Here is an 18,310-nt window from a genome sequence, read left to right on the forward strand (position 1 = left end):
CACAATTAGATTGGAAATACCTTTGTTGTCAGCAGCAATGAAACCAAGGATGTTTTCATGTCGCAGCATGACCGTCTGGTAAATTTCTGCCTCACGAAACCAAGATCTTTCATCTCTGGAGGAGAATATTTTCACAGCCACATCTTCCCCACACCATCTTCCATGCCACACCTCACCAAATCTACCTTTTCCTACTATTTCCTGAAGCACAATCGTCCTTGCAATTGTCCTTTGAACCAACAGAGGTAGACCTAACCAAAGAAAAGATGGAATTGATGATTAAACACAAATGCCAGAAAAGAACTCTCATAATAATCGCTGTTTTCAGATTTTAAAAAAGCAAGTATTTAAGTGCTTTAATAATTTTGTCTATTTTGAAGGAATAAGTACCATTGTAGCAAACTTATTTAATGTCAAAGCATGCTGAAAAAAAACTTCAAATTATGAATATGAATTTGTCTTCTCGTATTCACAAGTAAAAATTTTTTGAACATAGCCTGCTGCTGCAGATACCTGATTTCCAAGAATTGCTGGAAATCTCCTTCATTTGCCCATCAAAGCCAGTCAGGTTACTAAGTACACAAGAGTAAAAGCAAAAAAAAAAAAAAGAAAAAAAAAATGTGTTAGCCTCTAAAATAAAATGTATGGTTCCTGGTACAACTGGAAGTACAAAATAATTATTTGTGAATTTTTTCAAAACCAAGCTGAAATTGGAAAGTGAAGAATCAAATGCAATGATGATGTGAGACACTTATATTACACTAAAAGCAAGATACAGTCAAATGAGATATCAAATAAATATTTTCTGCGGAACAGAAAAAAATTTCAAAGAAAATATATCCTGAATGCATGTATGATGCTTCTATTCTTTGAACTACTAACTCCACCTCTAGAATTCTGTCGCAAATACCTAATGCAAAATGCAGAAAAATTTATGTCAAGATATTATTATTTATAGGAAAAAATAAGTAAAAGTGTCAGGTAATGGAATAATTGTGAAATAAAGTGTAGAGATTGAGAGCACAGGTGGGTTCAAATTTCAGCTCTGCCACCTGATAATCACGCACAAGTTCTTTCACCTGTCTGTGCTTCAGCTTCTTCATCTGAAAAGCTGGGGATAATCAACATTACCCATCCCATAGAGATGATTTGAGAATTAATAAGCCTGTTCAGCACCTAGCACAGTATCTGGCCTATTACATGCTCAGTAATGGTTAACATTATGTTAATCTTAGGACGGCTTACTCAGAGCCAATAATAATGATGACGCTTATGAAGAGATATTTAATAACATAAAAAAATTTTTGCTATACTATTAAATAAAAACAGCATAGAACATTTTATTCTTATAAATATAAGTGTACCTAGCTATTCAAAATACGCACAGAAAATAAGACTCAAGAGGAAATATGCTAAATGTTATGATGGTTATTTCTCTTGGTGAAACTGGGGTGAGTTATGATAGTCTTCTTTCTAATTTTCCACATTTTCTTTATTTCCACAATAGATATTTATTACTCTAAAATCAAAGGAAAAAATAGTTAAAGAGGTTACAGTCTACGTGTATTCTGAAAAGTCACATTCAGTTACTGTGTTTGTACTCAGCTAGGGAGCCCTCATAGCAATGACCCTGTCTTGCGAGGGCTTTGGTCCCTGCACCTAAAACGGGTCACTGTTCGTTCACATGTTCTCATATGAACATATAAGCACAGGCTAAATAAGCACAGACTACAAATCTGTTGTTACAGATCTCAACAATTAGTCACAAAACCCTACAGAAAGTTTTTTTGAAATCATCTGGTGCAACCCTATCATTTTAGAGATGGCAAAACTGAGGTCCCTCGATAATCAAAGTCTTTCCCAGGATTATGCTGCTAGTGAGAGGCAGACCTAGAATTAAAACAGGGATCTTCAGTGCAAACTCTTCCTCTCTAGAAGCAAACTATAAGGACTGTTTTTGTTTGTTTTTGTTTTTTGAGATGCAGTCTTGCTCTGTCAGGCTGGAGTGCAGCAGCATGATCTCAGCTCACTACTATCTCCACCTCCCAGGTTCAAGCAATTCTCCCACATCAGCCTCCTGAGTAGCTGGGATTACAGGTGTGCACCACTATGCCTGGCTAATTTTTGTATTTTTAGTACAGAAGAGGTTTCACCATGTTGGCCAGGCTGGTCTCAAACTCCTGACCTCAAGTGATCCACCTACCTCGGCCTCCCAAAGTGTGGGGGATTACAGGCGTGAGCCACCGCGCCCGGCCTGGACTGTTTTTGCAGGCAACAATCAATTTTACTACTTGACCACACACTAAGAGTTGTACTAACAATTATTACGTCAAATCTCAATCTCAGTCTCTCCCTTCCTCCTGCTACCCTATAGTCTTATCTGCATACACACACACACACTCACAGAAACATCACTACCAACAACCAGCACTACCCAAAACACAACAAATGGATAGAGAGCTAGATAAGCTTATGCTTTCAAACGGAAAATTAATCAAGTACATAATCAGTGGTGCAGATCAGGAACAAAGTAAGACAACAACATATAAAGTACTCAAGACAGCAATTAAATTGAGACATTAAAACTCAATAAAACTTGCTTTGGTATCTTTCAAAGCAATCACCAAAATGAATCTAATTCTTCTGGTATGCACCTAGACATTTGATTTGAAGATACATGGATTTTTGCTTCTCCCTGTAGGTTCATTTCAATCTTTTAAGCAGGGGTTGTAGAAAGTTAGCTTTCAAGAATGTCACCATCAGTCAGAATTGTTACACTACAAGGGAAAAGCAGCAGCCTACCCAGTTTCTTGGAAGCCATCTGAGACACCATCCATTCTCATCAGTCCATTTCCCCTCTTGCAGGCATTATATACATCTTTGAAATTTGTCCCTGACCAGGTCAAGAATAAGCTTCCCAGTTTTTGTTCCTCAGCATCCAACAAAACTGTCTCACATGTAAAGTTATTGGCCAATTAAGAAAAGCAGAGGGAAGCAGACTCCCCCTTCCTCCAATCCCCTCCCTACAGGTGAGTTTTTAGGACTGAGGTCTCACTGCGGATACACCCATTCTCTGATTATCATAGGCAGGGAGGCCTTCTGTTACTTTCAGCTGCTGGTCACTGCCAAACATATGCAACTGGCTTTGGGGGAAAAAAATGCCTAACGCTCTTTCAGATTGGTATTTCAAGAAATCATCCATGCTTGGGTACATTTACTACTTTTTATTTTTTTTTTAAACGAGAGATCTTAGAAAAATCTGAAAAGGAGAGAGTCCAGAATCAGTAATTCCAGATTTAGGTTTAAACATGCAAAAAACACCAGAAAATGTAATATTAATTTTTGATTTATGCCCAAGTCCATTACTACTTTCTCAAACTAAATCCCAATCTCTAGTATTAAAATCTGAATTACTTTCATTTGAAAGGAAAATCTTTGGTTATCTTAAATGTATTTAAGGAATAGCTCCAAAATACCTAACATCTTCAGATAAATTAAAATGTTTTGGGGGATGGGGATTAAGCAGAGAGTTATGTAACCTCTTGAACCTTATAAAGAAATCATATAAGGTTTCAAGAAACTTGCCATAAATCAGAGGTCTTTGTGCCTAGAATGTTGTCAATATTCAAGAAATCAAGGCACGGTGGGCCTCAAAGTGTCAGAGTCAAATAAGGAAAGAGTATTGAATACCAAGTTTTAATTTTAAAGAAAAATCTGTCTGGTGCATTGGCTCACACCTGCAATCCCAGCACTTTGGGTGACAGAGGCAGGCAGATCACTTGAGTTCAGGAGTTTGAGATGAGCCTGGACAACATGGTGAAACTCCATCTCTACTAAAAACGCAAAAATTAGCCAGGTGTAGTGGGGCACACCTATAATCCTAGCTACTTGGGAGGCTGAGGTAAGAGAATCACTGGAACCCAGGAGGGAGACGTAGCAATGAGCCAAGATAGCACCACTGCACTCCAGCCTGGGTAACAGGGTGAGAATCTGGAAAAGAAAAGAGGAGAGGAGAGGGGAGGGGAGGGAAGAGGAGAGGAGAGGGAGGGAAGGAAAGAAGGAAGGAAAGAAGGAAGGAAGGAAGGAAGGAAGGAAGGAAGGAAGGAAGGAAGGAAGGAAGGAAGGAAGGAAGGGAGGGAGGGAGGGAGGGAGGGAGGGAGGGAGGGAGGGAGCGAGGGAGGGAGGGAGGGAGGGAGGGAGGGAAGAAGGAAGGAAAGAAAGAGGGGGGAGAGAGAGAGAAGGAAGGAAGGAAGGGAGGGAGGGAGGGAGGAAGGAAGGAAGGAAGGATGGAAGGAAGGAAGGAACATGCCAGTCTTCTAGCCAATAATTTAATTTAATTTAATTTCCGGTTTTTAAAACTTTGCAGTTTGGGAGTTTTCTTACCAGTATTCTTCCCTTGAAAGATGCTACCTAATGTGTACAGTGATGGTGTAAACATTTAGACTTTGTCAGTGGGGGGCCAGGTGATTTTGCCCCAGAAGGAGCAAACTCTCTGGGTTCGACTATGCTTTTCTTTTCTGATGAATACAAAGCTGCTTCACGCTAAATATGGATGCACACAGAGATGTTATCACCCCTCTGTCCCCTACCTCTGTTAATTGTGTCTGCGTGAATTTTCCTGAAAGCCATTGGCAAGGGAGTTCTTCAAAATGTTGGGCTACAATCTTAATGATCCTTCCAAAACAAGAAGAGATGCAGGGGCCTCTGAAGTGGTTCACCTAGGGTTACTCTTGTTCCTATTTCCGTAAACCATGAGCTAGCAGGATTTCTGGATATATATATATATAGAATCCCCTACCATTTTATGGAGTTTGTTACTCTGGGAAAAACTGTCTTCCCACTAACCCCAACCTCCTGGAAAAAAAAAAAAAAAAAAAACAACTTCAAATGCTTTGTGTTGTGAGAGAGGCTCATTTAGGCTATAATACAGCCTGGTACTTTGAATGCTTTACCTGGGGTTCTGGAGTTCCATTAAAGAGGAAGAGGGTTATTAATATACAACTGTAGCCAGCAAAAGCCAGCACAGGAATGCTACACTGCTGTCTGTAATCTTCTGTTTCTTTGCTTTAAGAACATATTCTTGATTTAATTTCAGGTGTGTTCCCTGTTAGCTTCACACATATCCCAGGGGGTGTCTATAGATTCTGAAAATCCTCATAACCACAAGCAAAAGTGCTCAAAGAACACTACTTTGTATAACCCACATCTTTCCCTCAGAACTCAACACCTTAAATACTATAACCCTAACTCTTTTGTGTCCATAAAACATTACCAAGAAAGCAACAGTGATTGTTAGTAACCATAATAGGGGGAGGTAGGGAGGAGAGAAAGGAAACTGCTTTCTTGCTTCAGAAATAAATTCTGAAGGAAAGTGAACGTAAGAATCTGAACACCTAAAGTTACAAAAAGCAACTGAGAAGACTTAATTCTATAGGCCACAATGGTTTTTCTCTACCTCAGGTACTAAAAGGAGTTCCTATACCAGAGCGCACCATGTATCCTTTCAAGATGGAATGCATAGTATTTGGGCCCTTTTGTTAAAAAGTTTTTATTTACTTTTCAATAAAGAGTTTGCTTATGAAAAAATGGACAATGGTAACATACCAGAGCCAGATCCAGAGGCAGTTACATCATAAATCAGATCTTTCAGGGTTTTTCCAGCATTTACCAGATTGCACTCAGAGAGTGGTTCCTCCACATTCGGTCTCTTTTTCTTCCTGTAGGAGCACTGTCGACCCTGGCATGCCCATATTGTCAGCATCGCAGCTATGGACAGGAGGCAAACAGGCACAGTAATAATGATGGCCAGCTCCATCGGTCCAAGTTTTGGGGCATTTGGTGACGCTAAAGTTTAAAGAAGAAAGAACATGACCATAAATCAACCCATTTTAAGTATTTTTGGAATTGGAATTGCAATCACCAAAATTTCACATCCAGAATATGCAGCTACACAGTATGCACTTATGTTCATTGGTAAAGGCTCTCTGTGGTATAAGAAAAGATGGAGAAAAAGAAATGAGATGAGGCTGCAGCTAGGAATGGTTATGGCAGGTGACAATAAGAAATATGATTAGGATAATGGAAACTAGCACATGGGATCTGTTTTACGATCTCTGAAGCATTTTACTCTTTTCTATCTACTATTTTTCCTCCATTATTCAGCAGTACACTTTTTTTTTTCACTCTATCACCCAGGCTGGAGTGCAGGGGTGCAATCTGGGCTCACTGCAACCTCCACCTCCCAGGTTCAAGCCATTCTCCTGCCTCAGCCTCCTGAGTAGCTGAGACTACAGGCGCCCACCACGACACCCGGCTAATTTTTGTATTTTTATTAGAGACAGAGTTTCACCATGTTGGCCAGGCTGGTCTCAAACTCCTGACCTCAGGTGATCCACCCACCTCAGCCTCCCAAAGTGCTGAGATTACAGGCGTGAGCCACCATGCCTGGCCACAGTAGTCCACTTTTAAAGTATGTACATTCATTCTTTCATGCCAAAATAATTATTGGGCTCTTGCAATGTGTTGCTGCTATTCCAGGTGCTGGATATACAATGGTGAGGAAAGAGCCCAAATTCCTGTTCTTGAGTCATATATGTTCTCACTCATCTACTAAACAGATGTTTAACACAAAAGCAAGAAAGAATGGTGCTACAGAAAAAAAAAAAAAGAAAGAAAGAAAATGAAGCAGGGAAGAGAAAGGGAATGATGGTGGGATGAAAAGGATTAAGAAAAGGACTGTGAATTTTATTCTAAAAAGTTGTTTCAGGGTTTTGGTAGGTGAGAAGCATGATCTAACTTTTATTCTGAGTGGCCGCTGTGTGAATAGGCACTAGAGAAGCAAGAATAAACGTGAATAGGCCAATTAGAAACCTAATGCAAGAAGCCAGTTGGGAGACCGTGGTGTTGGCTGACAACCTTACCTAAAATAGCACTTCTTTCCCATTCCCTGTACACTCTCAAGACCCTTGTCCTGCTTGATTTTAATTCCTAGCTCTGATCACCACCTAACACATCACATACTCATTTATTGATTACCCAGTTCCCTCCAGAAGACATAAGCTTCGGGAGAGGAAGAAGTCTGCCTGCTTTGTTCCCAGCCATATGTCCAGTGTTTACAATGATGCCTGACACATAGTAGATGATCAGTAAATAGTTCTTCAATGACAGAATCACTAAAAGTTCTACTAGTGGTATTCCTATAAGAGACAAGACTTTTCATTTTAGAAAAATAAATGTGATCATTGAAACCAAGTAACATAAGGATATAATTAAATTTGTGATTCTAATTTTAAAAACACATGAAGCCAATTTTTTTTTTGCTTAAACTTCATCTTGCATTTAAGAAATCTTTTTTTAATTTAGAAAAAAAAAGTGATACATGAAAAATCTATGATGACAGATAATTTCCTGTGTTTTTCAAAGAAGTTATTTTGACACTTGAAACTGACACATTGTTCATTTCCTTTTCGTTGACTAAAGATAGCCACTGCATCAATCCCATTTCATCCCTTTGTCCTACTACTGTGGTGTTGATTTTTGTTTTTAATAAATCTTACAGCATATTTGATAGACTATGGGAACAGAATTGAAGAGATTTAGGTTCTCAAACATCAAGGAGAAGGAGAGGAATCCAGGTTTTAGAGACAGAGACACCAGCTCCACCTGTGGGCTGCCATCTTCTTGCTGTGAACCTTTGGCAAACTGCCTCCCCAGCTGATTCCTCACAGACCAAAGAATGGGAGACTATGCTTGGAAATCAATAGCCTGACACCAGCACCAGGGCATCTAAACAAATGGCAATGATAATGGGCCTTGATAGTTTTGCCATTCCCCAGATGTCCTCCTTTGCACTGACAATGCTAAAGAGCTTAATATCTTAGACGTTCTTACACTTTACCTACGATGTGTCAAAAAATACATGACTATCATTGAAAACAAATATTAATTAATTCTGAAGGAAAAAGAATCAAATTCCTCATAAATGTGTTCATAGAAATTTCACTATAATGCCAAAGATAGTAGTTTATCTACTATCAGTAAGTAAAATATTTAAAATTGTTAAGTGAACTTCAGAAATGATCATAATCCGTGCTGTTCTACTACTTTGCCTAGTGAATTTTAACTGATTACCAACTTTTCTTCCCTGAGTGTTTCAGAATTCCTCTGAAATCATTAGTAGTTATACAGGTGCATATGAGGAGAAATTGGCCTAGAGTGTTCTTAGAATAGGTACTAAAAGAATTCTCTGACTTGACTTTGTTTTAGTAATCATTAGCCACAGTAATTCCAACTTCTAAAGTTTGCTGTTCTAAAATTGTGTATTTCACAATGATCTTTCAAACTGTCTCTATATTTTTATGTCTGCACAAAGGTATTCCAGTTTTTCTAAAAAAGCCACAGAATGCATTTAATCTCCTGCATCTTACATAAACATCTACTTAAATGTGTTTTTAAATATACAATTCCACTATTGAATCCAATTACATGACTAAATTTTATTTTGATATGTGTTATTAGGAACCATCAATAAAACATTAGCATTAACAAGCTTATTGATCGTCATCATTTTTGTAAAGCTCTATTAAGCAGAGCTCACATCATCACTATAGCAACTAATAAAAAAGCAAAAGGTCAGCAACCCTAAAAATAGAATAATCTCCATAAAAGTATACCACTCTAGCGATGGCTATGGCTCTCAGAGATGTTTATTATAGATGAACAATGTTTCTACTTTTGTGAACAAATTTACCAATATGAGTCAGTAAAGAAAAAAGATTACTCAGCTAGAAAAAGTCTAGCAACACCATTCTGTAAGAACTCCTTAAACACTGAGGAATTTTAAAAGCAAACATTTGTAAAACTATGCTTTAAACGTAATGCTGATGATAATCACTAGAGGAGATAAATTAAAAAAAAAAAACAAAAACTGTAGTCTACATCCAGCAAATCATGGTACAAGAAAACAATCATGCAGCTAAGAATAGGTTTCAATAATAGCTAACTTTGATGAACATATTAATTTTTCTAGCAGTTTTACATTCTTGATCACAGGAAAACTTATTATTTATATGCTTTGCAATTTAGGGGATTTTCTGTGCCAAGTGAGATGCATTCTCCATGGAATTAGCAGCTCCATGGAGGGACACGTTAAATCCCAAAAGTGAGGTGGGAGGAGGGCTGCATTGTTAATTCAAGTCATTTCACTCCTTAGAAAATTAGGTTGAAGAGGATGGGGAAAATGAGAAAAAAGCACTAACCCAGAAAGGGTGAGGGCCTAGCTGACAAATATTTTCCCAAAATAAGCCCTACAATATGTTAAACTGAGATAATGCAAGGGAAGGAAGTATTAACAAGATAGCAGGAAGAGAAGGGGGAAGGGAGAGAAGGAGAGAGGAAAGGAAGGAAAGAGGAAGGAAGGAAGGAAGGAAGGAAGGAAGGAAGGAAGGAAGGAAGGAAGGAAGGAAGGAAGGAAGGAAGGAAGGAAGGAAAGAAAGAAGGAAGGAAGGAAGGAAGGAAAGAGGGAGAGAAGCAAGAAGGCAGGGAGGGAAGGAAGAAAAGAAGGAGGGAGGGAGGGAGGGAGGGAAGGAAGGAAAGAACGAAGGAAGGAAGGAAGGAAGGAAGGAAGGAAGGAAGGAAGGAAGGAAGGAAGGAAGGAAGGAAGGAAGGAAGAAAATTTTTAATTTATCTTTGTGACTTTTGCAACTCTCCCTGGAGACCTGCGTGGAACTGGTGGTTGTGAAAGTCACCGCTGGTTGCCACTGTCCAAGTGAAGACTTAGTTTAGATGCAGCAGCTTCTCCCAGAACAGTTTACTATTCCCATTACCTCCTCACTACTTCCTATTTCTTGCTTTAAGGAGCGCCTCAAGATGAAAAGAAAAAGATAAGACAATGTAGACATCATCCCCACATTTCCTTCCCTGCTCCTTCTTTATTGAAAGTATGAGAAAATATTGATGTTTATGAGATTTACATGACCTTCAATTTAATTAATTTACATTTCCTTAGCATATGCTATAAGAAGGAGATGGCTATGTGAACCTGAAAAAGTCAATCCCTCAAGATGAATCCTGAGTGGCAAACAGGACCTAAATTTAAAATAGAACCAAGTGGCCATTTGCTGACTTGAGGTTACACACACACTGTGAGTTCCCAGAAAAGCCATACATCTGCTTAACTCTGAAACTTTCATAATTAACTGTTCTTGCCCATGTTACCTGAATCAATCAATAGACTGTGGTCTGCATCAACCAATCAGAACTAAGCAACTTCTAATCTTTCATTTTCATAGGAGGACCTGACTGAAAACCTAAATGGGAACTTTCTCTATAAAAGCCAAACAAACCCTGCCTTTGTTCTCTGGAATGCACCTTCAGTTTATCCTGAGGGCTATTTCTACCCAGTTTGCAAACTGTTTACTAGAATAAAATCTCTTTCCTCTAAATTCCTTCTCAGAACTTTTGCTCACACTTAGAAGTGGAGGTGTGTACTTGATCAATTGCTTCAAATAATCATATGGACTACTGGCATGGAAATCTTCTAGTATAATAGCTACATTTCAAATTACAGACACATTTCCCCACTATATTAAAATGGCAATCAGCTGACTAAAAACCAAAGCATTACAATGGAGTGACATATTAGAAACCCTCTGAGAATAGAGGAAGTGAAGAGATATGTCCTGCTGGAAAATTGTTTAGAAACAAACAAACAAACCAGACATCTTCATCCAAATAAAGTTCATTCTTGTAAAACCTTTCAAGGTTAGTGCTTCCATCCCAAAAGTCACTGTCATTTTGCATTAAAACTACTCTCCCTGCCGGGCACGGTGGCTCAAGCCTGTAATCCCAACACTTTGGGAGGCCGAGACAGGCGGATCACGAGGTCAAGAGATCAAGACCATGCTGGCTAACACGGTGAAACACCGTCTCTACTAAAAAAATACAAAAAAGTAGCCAGGCGCGGTGGCGGGCGCCTGTAGTCCCAGCTACTCGGGAGGCTGAGGCAGGAGAATGGCATGAATCTGGGAGGCGGAGCTTGCAGTGAGCTGAGATCGCGCCACTGCACTCCAGTCCTGGTGACAGAGCGAGACTCCGTCTCAAAAAAAAAAAAAAAAAAAAAAAACCCTCTCTCTCCTATTATTAATAGTTTTTCCCAAGTAAAAAGATAACATTTTGCAAGGTCCAATTCATGAAGGTGTAACTATTAATATCAAGTCTTCAACTGCTTTCTCACTCCCCTTCACCCATAAAAAGAAAGCATTTCCTTCTCCAGCTTGTGACTTTGAAATGTTCTCAGGTAACACACCAACCAAAAGGGAACATTGCTGGAGATGCTCTTTTTTTTTTTTTTTTTGAGACTGAGTCTTGCTCTGTTACCCAGGCTGGAGTGCAGTGGTGCAATCTGGACTCACTGCAAGCTCCGCCTCCCAGGTTCAGGCCACTCTCCTGCCTCAGCCTCCTGAGTAGGTGGGACTACAGGCTCCTGCCACCACGCCTGGCTAATTTTTTGTATTTTTAGTAGAGACGGGGTTTCACCGTGTTAGCCAGGATGGTCTCGATCTCCTGACCTCGTGATCCCTCTGCCTCAGCCTCCCAAAGTGCTGGGATTACAGGCGTGAGCCACCGCGCCCAGTCGGAGATGCTTTTTGATGGGTCTGTTTCTGTCCTGGCACCTGAGAGAAATGCCACCACTGTCAACTGAATGACACGATGATGTTCTGTCCATCCACCCCTATAACTCTATGACACAGTCCTGTGAATTCAATTAAAGGGACTTTATTTAGTTCACAGGTTTCTGGGGGAAAATAAGTAGAAATAATATGTACAGCTGAAATAGAAGAGAGAATACACTACCACTACAACATTCAAAGATAGCTCGTTTATTAGTTCAATGGGAATAATTGCTTTTGTAAAAACAGAGTGACCCGTTAAGCAATGAGAAATCTCCCAAATCGTCATGATGAACCTCCCTTAACCTGCCACTTCACAGCATCCAAAAATGTGGGTACCATTATTTCCAATATTTGTTAGATGGTAATGAGAACACATTTCTAACTGGTTTCTTGACACTTTACTAAGTTGGTTCTAAAGATTAGCTCCAAATGGATTGCTTTGTATGCACTGACTGAGAAAAACTCTTTAGAGGGAATGCCAGAAAAGCAGGGCAGAGTCCATGAGCTTGTGGAATTTAAGATCTACTACATAATATATGACCCAACTAGAGAACAATTCCCAAGCAAGTTCACAAGTAAAAATATGGAGAAGGCTGGGCGTGGTGGCTCACGCCTGTAATCCTAGCACTTTGGGAGGCAGAGGCAGACAGAGCACAAGGTCAAGAGATCGATACTATCCTGATCAACATGGTGAAACTCTGTCTCTACGAAAAATACAAAAAATTAGCTGGGCATGGTGGCTCGTGCCTCTAGTCCAGCTACTCAGGAGGCTGAGGCAGAAGAGTCACTTGAACCCGGGAGGTAGAGGTTGCAGTGAGCTGAGATCGTGCCACTGCACTGCAGCCTGGCAACAGAGCGAGACTCTGTCTCAAAAAAAAAAAAAAAAGTGTGTGTATATATATATACACACACACACACACATTTTAAAAAGTGTATGTGTATATATATATGTGTGTGTGTATATATATAAACAAACACATACATACATACATGGAGAAAACTTTAAGATTGGGGGAGGAGGCCCAAGACTAAACCAGGAAGAAGTTGAATCCCTGAATAGACCAATAATAAGTTGTGAAATTGAGTCAGTAATACAAAGCCTACCAACCAAAAAAGAAAAAAAAAAAAAAAAAGCCCAGGACCAGACGTACAGAGAGGAGCTGGTACCATTCCTTCTGAAACTATTCCAAACAATTGAAAAAGAGGGACTCCTCCCTAACTCACTTTATGATGCCAGTGTCATCCTGATACCAAAACCTGGCAGAGATACAACAAAAAAAGAAAACTTCAGGCCAATATCCCTGATGAACATCAATGCAAAAATCCTCAATAAAATACTGGCTAAGCAAATGGCAGCACATCAAAAAGTTTAACTATTACAATCAAGTCAGCTTCATCCCTGGGATGCAAGGCTGGTTCAACATATGCAAATCAATAAATGTAATCCATCACATAAACAAAACCAATGACAAAAACCACATGATTATCTCAATAGATGCAGAAAAGGCCTTCTATAAAATCCAACATCCCTTGATGTTAAAAACCCTCAATAAAGTAGGTATACAGGAAAATATGTTAAAATAATAAGAGCTATTTATGACAACCCCATGGCCAATGTCATACTGAATGGGCAAAGGCTGAAAGCATTCCCTTTGAAAACCAGCACAAAACAAGAATGCTCTCTCTCACCAGTCTTATTGAACATAGTATTGGAAGTTCTGGCCAGGGCAATCAGGCAAGAGAAAGAAATAAAGGTATTCGAATAGCAAGAGAGGAAGTCAAACTGTCTGTCTGCAGAGGACATAATTCTATATTTAGAAAACTCCATCATTTCAGCCCAAAAAACTTCTTAAGCTAATAAACAACTTTAGCAAAGTCTCAGGATACAAAATCAATGTGGAAAAATCACAAGCATTCCTACACACCAACAACAGACAAGCAGAGAGCCAAATTAAGAATATACTCCCATTCACAATTGCTACAAAGAGAATAAAATACCTAGGAATACAGCTAACAAGGAATGTGAAGGACCTTGAAGGAGAACTACAAACCACTGCTCAAGTAAATAAGAGAAGACACAAACAAATGTAAAAACATTCCATGCTCATGGACAGGAAGAATCAATATCATGAAAATGGCCATGCTGCCTAAATTAATCTATAGATTCAATGCCATTCCCATCAAACTACCATTGACATTCTTCACAGAATTAGAAAAAAACTACTTTAAATTTCATATGGAACCAAAAAATAGCCTGTATGGCCAAGACAATCCAAAGCAAAAAGAACAAAGCTGGAGGCATCATGCTACCTGACTTCAAACCATACTGCAAGGCTACAGTAACCAAAACAGCATGGTACTGGTACCAAAACAGACATATAGACCAATAGAACAGAACAGAGATATCAGAAATAACACTACACATCTACAACCATCTGATCTTTGAGAAACCTGACAAAAACAAGCAATGGGGAAAAGATTCCCTATTTAACAATTGTGCTGGGAGAACTGGCTGGCCACATGCAGAAAACTAAAACTGGACCCCTTCCTTACACATTATACAAAAATTAACTCAAGATGGATTAAAGACTTAAATGTAAAACCGAAAATCATAAAAACCCTAGAGGAAAACCTGGGCAATACCATTCAGGACATAGGCATGGGCAAAGATTTCATGATGAAAATGCCAACAGTAATTGCAACAAAAACCAAAATTGACAAATAAGATCTAATTAAACTAAGAGCTTCTGCACAGCAAAAGAAACTATCATCAGAGTGAACAGGCAATCTACAGAATGTGAGGAAATTTTTGCAATCCACCCATTGGACAAAGGTCCAGTATCCAGAATCTACAAGGAACCTAAACAAGTTTACAAGAAAAAAACAAACAATCCCATCAGAAAGTAGGCAAAGGATATGAACAGACACTTCTCAGAAGAAGGCCTTCATGCAGGTAATAAGCATATGAAAAAAGGCTCAACATCATTAATCATTAGAGAAATGTAAATCAAAATCACAATGAGATACCATCTCATGCCAGTCAGAATGGTGATTATGAAGTCAAGAAACAACAGATGCTGGCAAGGCTATGGAGAAATAGGAATGCTTTTACACTGTTGGTGGGAATGTAAATTAGTTCAACCACCGTGGAAGACAGTGTGGCAATTCCTCAAGGATCTAGAACCAGGAATACCATTTGACCCAGCAATCCCCTTACTGGGTATATATCCAAAGGAATATAAACCATTCTACTATAAAGACACATGCACACATTATGTTTAATACAGCACTATTTACAATAGCAAAGACATGGCATCAATCCAAATGCCCATCAATGATAGAACAGATAAAGAAAATGTGGTACATATACACCATGGAATACTACGCAGCCATAAGAAGGAATGAGATCATGTCATTTGCAGGGAAATGGATGAAGCTGAAGGCCATCATCCTCAGCAAACTAATACAGGAACAGAGAATCAAACACCACATGTTCTCACTTATTAACTGGGAACTGAACAATGAGAACACATGGACACTGGGAGGGAAACACACACACCGGGACCTGTCAGAGGGTGGGGTTAATGGGAGGGAGAGCATTAGGACAAACAGCCAATGCATGTGGGGCTTAAAACCTAGATAATGGGTTGGTAGGTGCAGCAAAGCACCATGGCACACGTATACCTATGTAACAAACCTGCCTGTTCTGCACATGTATCCCAGAATTTAAAGTAAAATTCTTTTAAAAATAAAAAAAGAGTGGGGGAGGAGGTAAATAAGAAAAAGATTATCATGAGATATTTCATTCATGATGAATGGAACATTCATAAAAGAATATGTAACTGCACTTTGATAGGCATTTAAAGTAGAATAGGCTAAGAAACTAAGTCACAAACATCAATTTTTTTGTCTACTCCTCTCGTGTAAATCTGTACTTACTGGTTGCAGGCAGATACCCCCTTCACTCTCCCATCCTTGACTTCCTTCCCTTACGATGGTCACTTCTTCACAGTGACCATTGTAAGTTTCATCAAGAATCATCCAATTACAAGTTAATTCACTTAGATCCCTCCAACATGCTCCATTTGCCATGCAGCAAATGGCCTCCCTTTTGCAAACAGCAAACATAATTATGTCAGAGGGGTTATTTGGGATCAATATGAACCTTATATACTGAATAAGGGCAGAAGATTTTCCAATCCAGAGATCAAATCAAGCCATGACAGAGGCAGAAATAACATGACAATTATTTCTCCCTTTTAACTGAATCAAAAGAGCTATTGATGGGCCATTCCATTGTTTGGTGCTCAGTCTATAAATGGCTATTTGCATAAACTATCTTCTTCTGGCCAGGTTTCATAATGGAGTGCCACACATAAAAATATCTCCTGTGTGTGTTCTCCTTGTGCTGCTGGTTTTCTGGGAGTAGATGACAAACATCAAGAGGCTGCAAATCTTCTTTCATCCATTAGCATTAGAATTTAAGAAGAATGACATTTTTATGCTTTAAAGAAACAATCTTGGATTAAATAATATAATCGTTGTCATAAAAAGTATGAAGAACTTTCACTCAAGCATAGGTAAGCTTAATAAAATGTAAACAGAATATAAATAGGTTCCATAATCAGTGTTCTTAATTTCAGGACACATACCTAGCAGAAATGATAGTCTCTTAATCTTTGTTATCAAAACACATATTCTCAAATAATGCATGTCTGTAAAGAACTTAGATAGTAATTGTTCAAGAAATGTTTTAGGGTTCCTTTTTTCTTAAATCAACGCTTTACATAAAAAAAAATGAAAGTCTTTGGAGCAGCATCCATATCTCAATTTCTCTGTTTCCCCAGCACATAATACAGTGTTATTCACAGAAAACACTTAAAATATTGATGACAGGGGAAAGTTATACTTCTCTGTCCTAAAGTCTATGCTAGCATAACTTCTCCCACAGCTAATATATTCACACAAAGCAGCTTGTTTACTTGGAAAAAACTGATGTGAGATAATTACATTTTGGCCTAGCTCACATATAGCTTACATATAGCTCAATGTCCTATACGTAATAATCACCTCAAAAATATTTGCGTAAAAAACATCACACACCGGGGCCTATCATGGGGAGGGGGAGAGGGGGAGGGATTGCATTGGGAGTTATACCTGATGTAAATGACGAGTTGATAGGTGCTGACAAGTTGATGGGTGCAGCACACCAACATGGCACAAGTATACATATGTAACAAACCTGCACGTTATACACATGTACCCCAGAACTTAAAGTATAATAATAATAATAAAGTAATGGTATTTAAATAACTGAGAGAGTAAAGCCTTATATAATGTAAAATCCTCAATTTAGAATTAGCTATAAACTTTGCTTTCAATTTCCTATTACATCTCTATGAACAAAATTTCATAATGTAAATCAGTGTACTTGTTTCTGGAGACAAGAAATGCCTGCTATATTAAACTTTAAAACACAAGTCTGACTTTTAAATGCTTATATTTCAGAGTACTTTCCAAACAATAAAAATCATAGCACCTTTCATTTTAGGGGGGAAAAAAGCCAGAGTCCCCAGAGAGTGAGCTATAAATGGATTTGTTCGTGTGATGACAGAACAATTCCACAACGGGTCCCGTGAGTATTTCTCAGCATGCACATGTCACCTTTGCCTGACTAGAGCAATGAATTTATGTATCAAATAGAAAACCAGAAGAAAGTTAAGAAACAACAATGAGTCTTTTAAGAGGAATGAAAATAACAAGACTTTTAAACTCCCAAAAGAATAACACTCACTTTCTGAGTCTGCAATTCTTATAATTACAGCTTGCTTTACAATTATTAGTTTTTTATAAATTTGATTTTAATGTTTTGGCAGCTTATCTTCTTTTAAATGTAAACTTTGGTTTGGTTTAAAAAGTCTAATTTAGACATGTGCCTAATCAATATGTATTATATACCTACCACAATTGATACAAATTATCAATTTTCCTTTTCCTCTTTATGCAATTGAGAACAGAACAGGAAGGCAGAAATTGTACTGAAGTTAATAAAGCACCCACATTTTAATGTTTTGTCATATTTTCTTTATTAAAATAATTATTTGAATTAGTGAAAAATATAATGACATTATTAAAATAGTATATTGAAATCTGGAGGAAAAAATCAGAAATTATTACAACACTTACCCTTTTAAGCACTGTATGTTTTGGTAGCAAAATGGGAACAAAGATAACTGGAATTTGAAGGGTTTTTTTTGTTGAATAGTCTATTTCCATATGAAGGGCTGTAATTAGTGCAAGCATGAACTAAGTAGCAATTCTTATCAAAATTAACCCTAAAAAGTGCCAGCTTCTCTAGCCCAGTCTTCCTGATCTTATTCTGGATGAATTTTCATAGACAATTTTAAGGTGCTCTTGGTGCTATTTGACATCATCATAATTTCTCTGAGCATGTCTCTGCTATTACCCAGAGTCTACAGAAATCATTTCTGTCACAAACCAAAATACAACCCAGCCATAGAGGAACCAAGCAACAAAATGGGATTCCTTCACATAGGAAAAAAATACTTGTCTAATATTAAGGAAGTAACATACAAAATTGTATTAAACAGAACAAGTCAACTATGCTAAAATATAAC

At 38.3% G+C, this 18,310-nt stretch overlaps 1 protein-coding gene across 2 annotated transcripts in view; it reads right to left on the minus strand.

Annotated features, from left to right (window-relative positions):
- ACVR1C (activin A receptor type 1C) overlaps window positions 1-18,310 on the minus strand; it is a 97,177-nt gene that overhangs the window by 23,573 nt on the left and 55,294 nt on the right. For both annotated transcript variants that reach the window (XM_007965020.3, XM_007965022.3), the window contains exons 3-4: window positions 5,605-5,844; window positions 21-251 (exon numbers count right to left, since the gene is read on the minus strand). In XM_007965020.3, the coding sequence (XP_007963211.1) occupies window positions 21-251; window positions 5,605-5,844 (471 nt within the window). The remainder of the gene's footprint in view (window positions 1-20; window positions 252-5,604; window positions 5,845-18,310) is intronic.

Source organism: Chlorocebus sabaeus, chromosome 10 (assembly GCF_047675955.1).
Source record: "Chlorocebus sabaeus isolate Y175 chromosome 10, mChlSab1.0.hap1, whole genome shotgun sequence".
Lineage (NCBI taxonomy): Eukaryota > Metazoa > Chordata > Mammalia > Primates > Cercopithecidae > Chlorocebus > Chlorocebus sabaeus.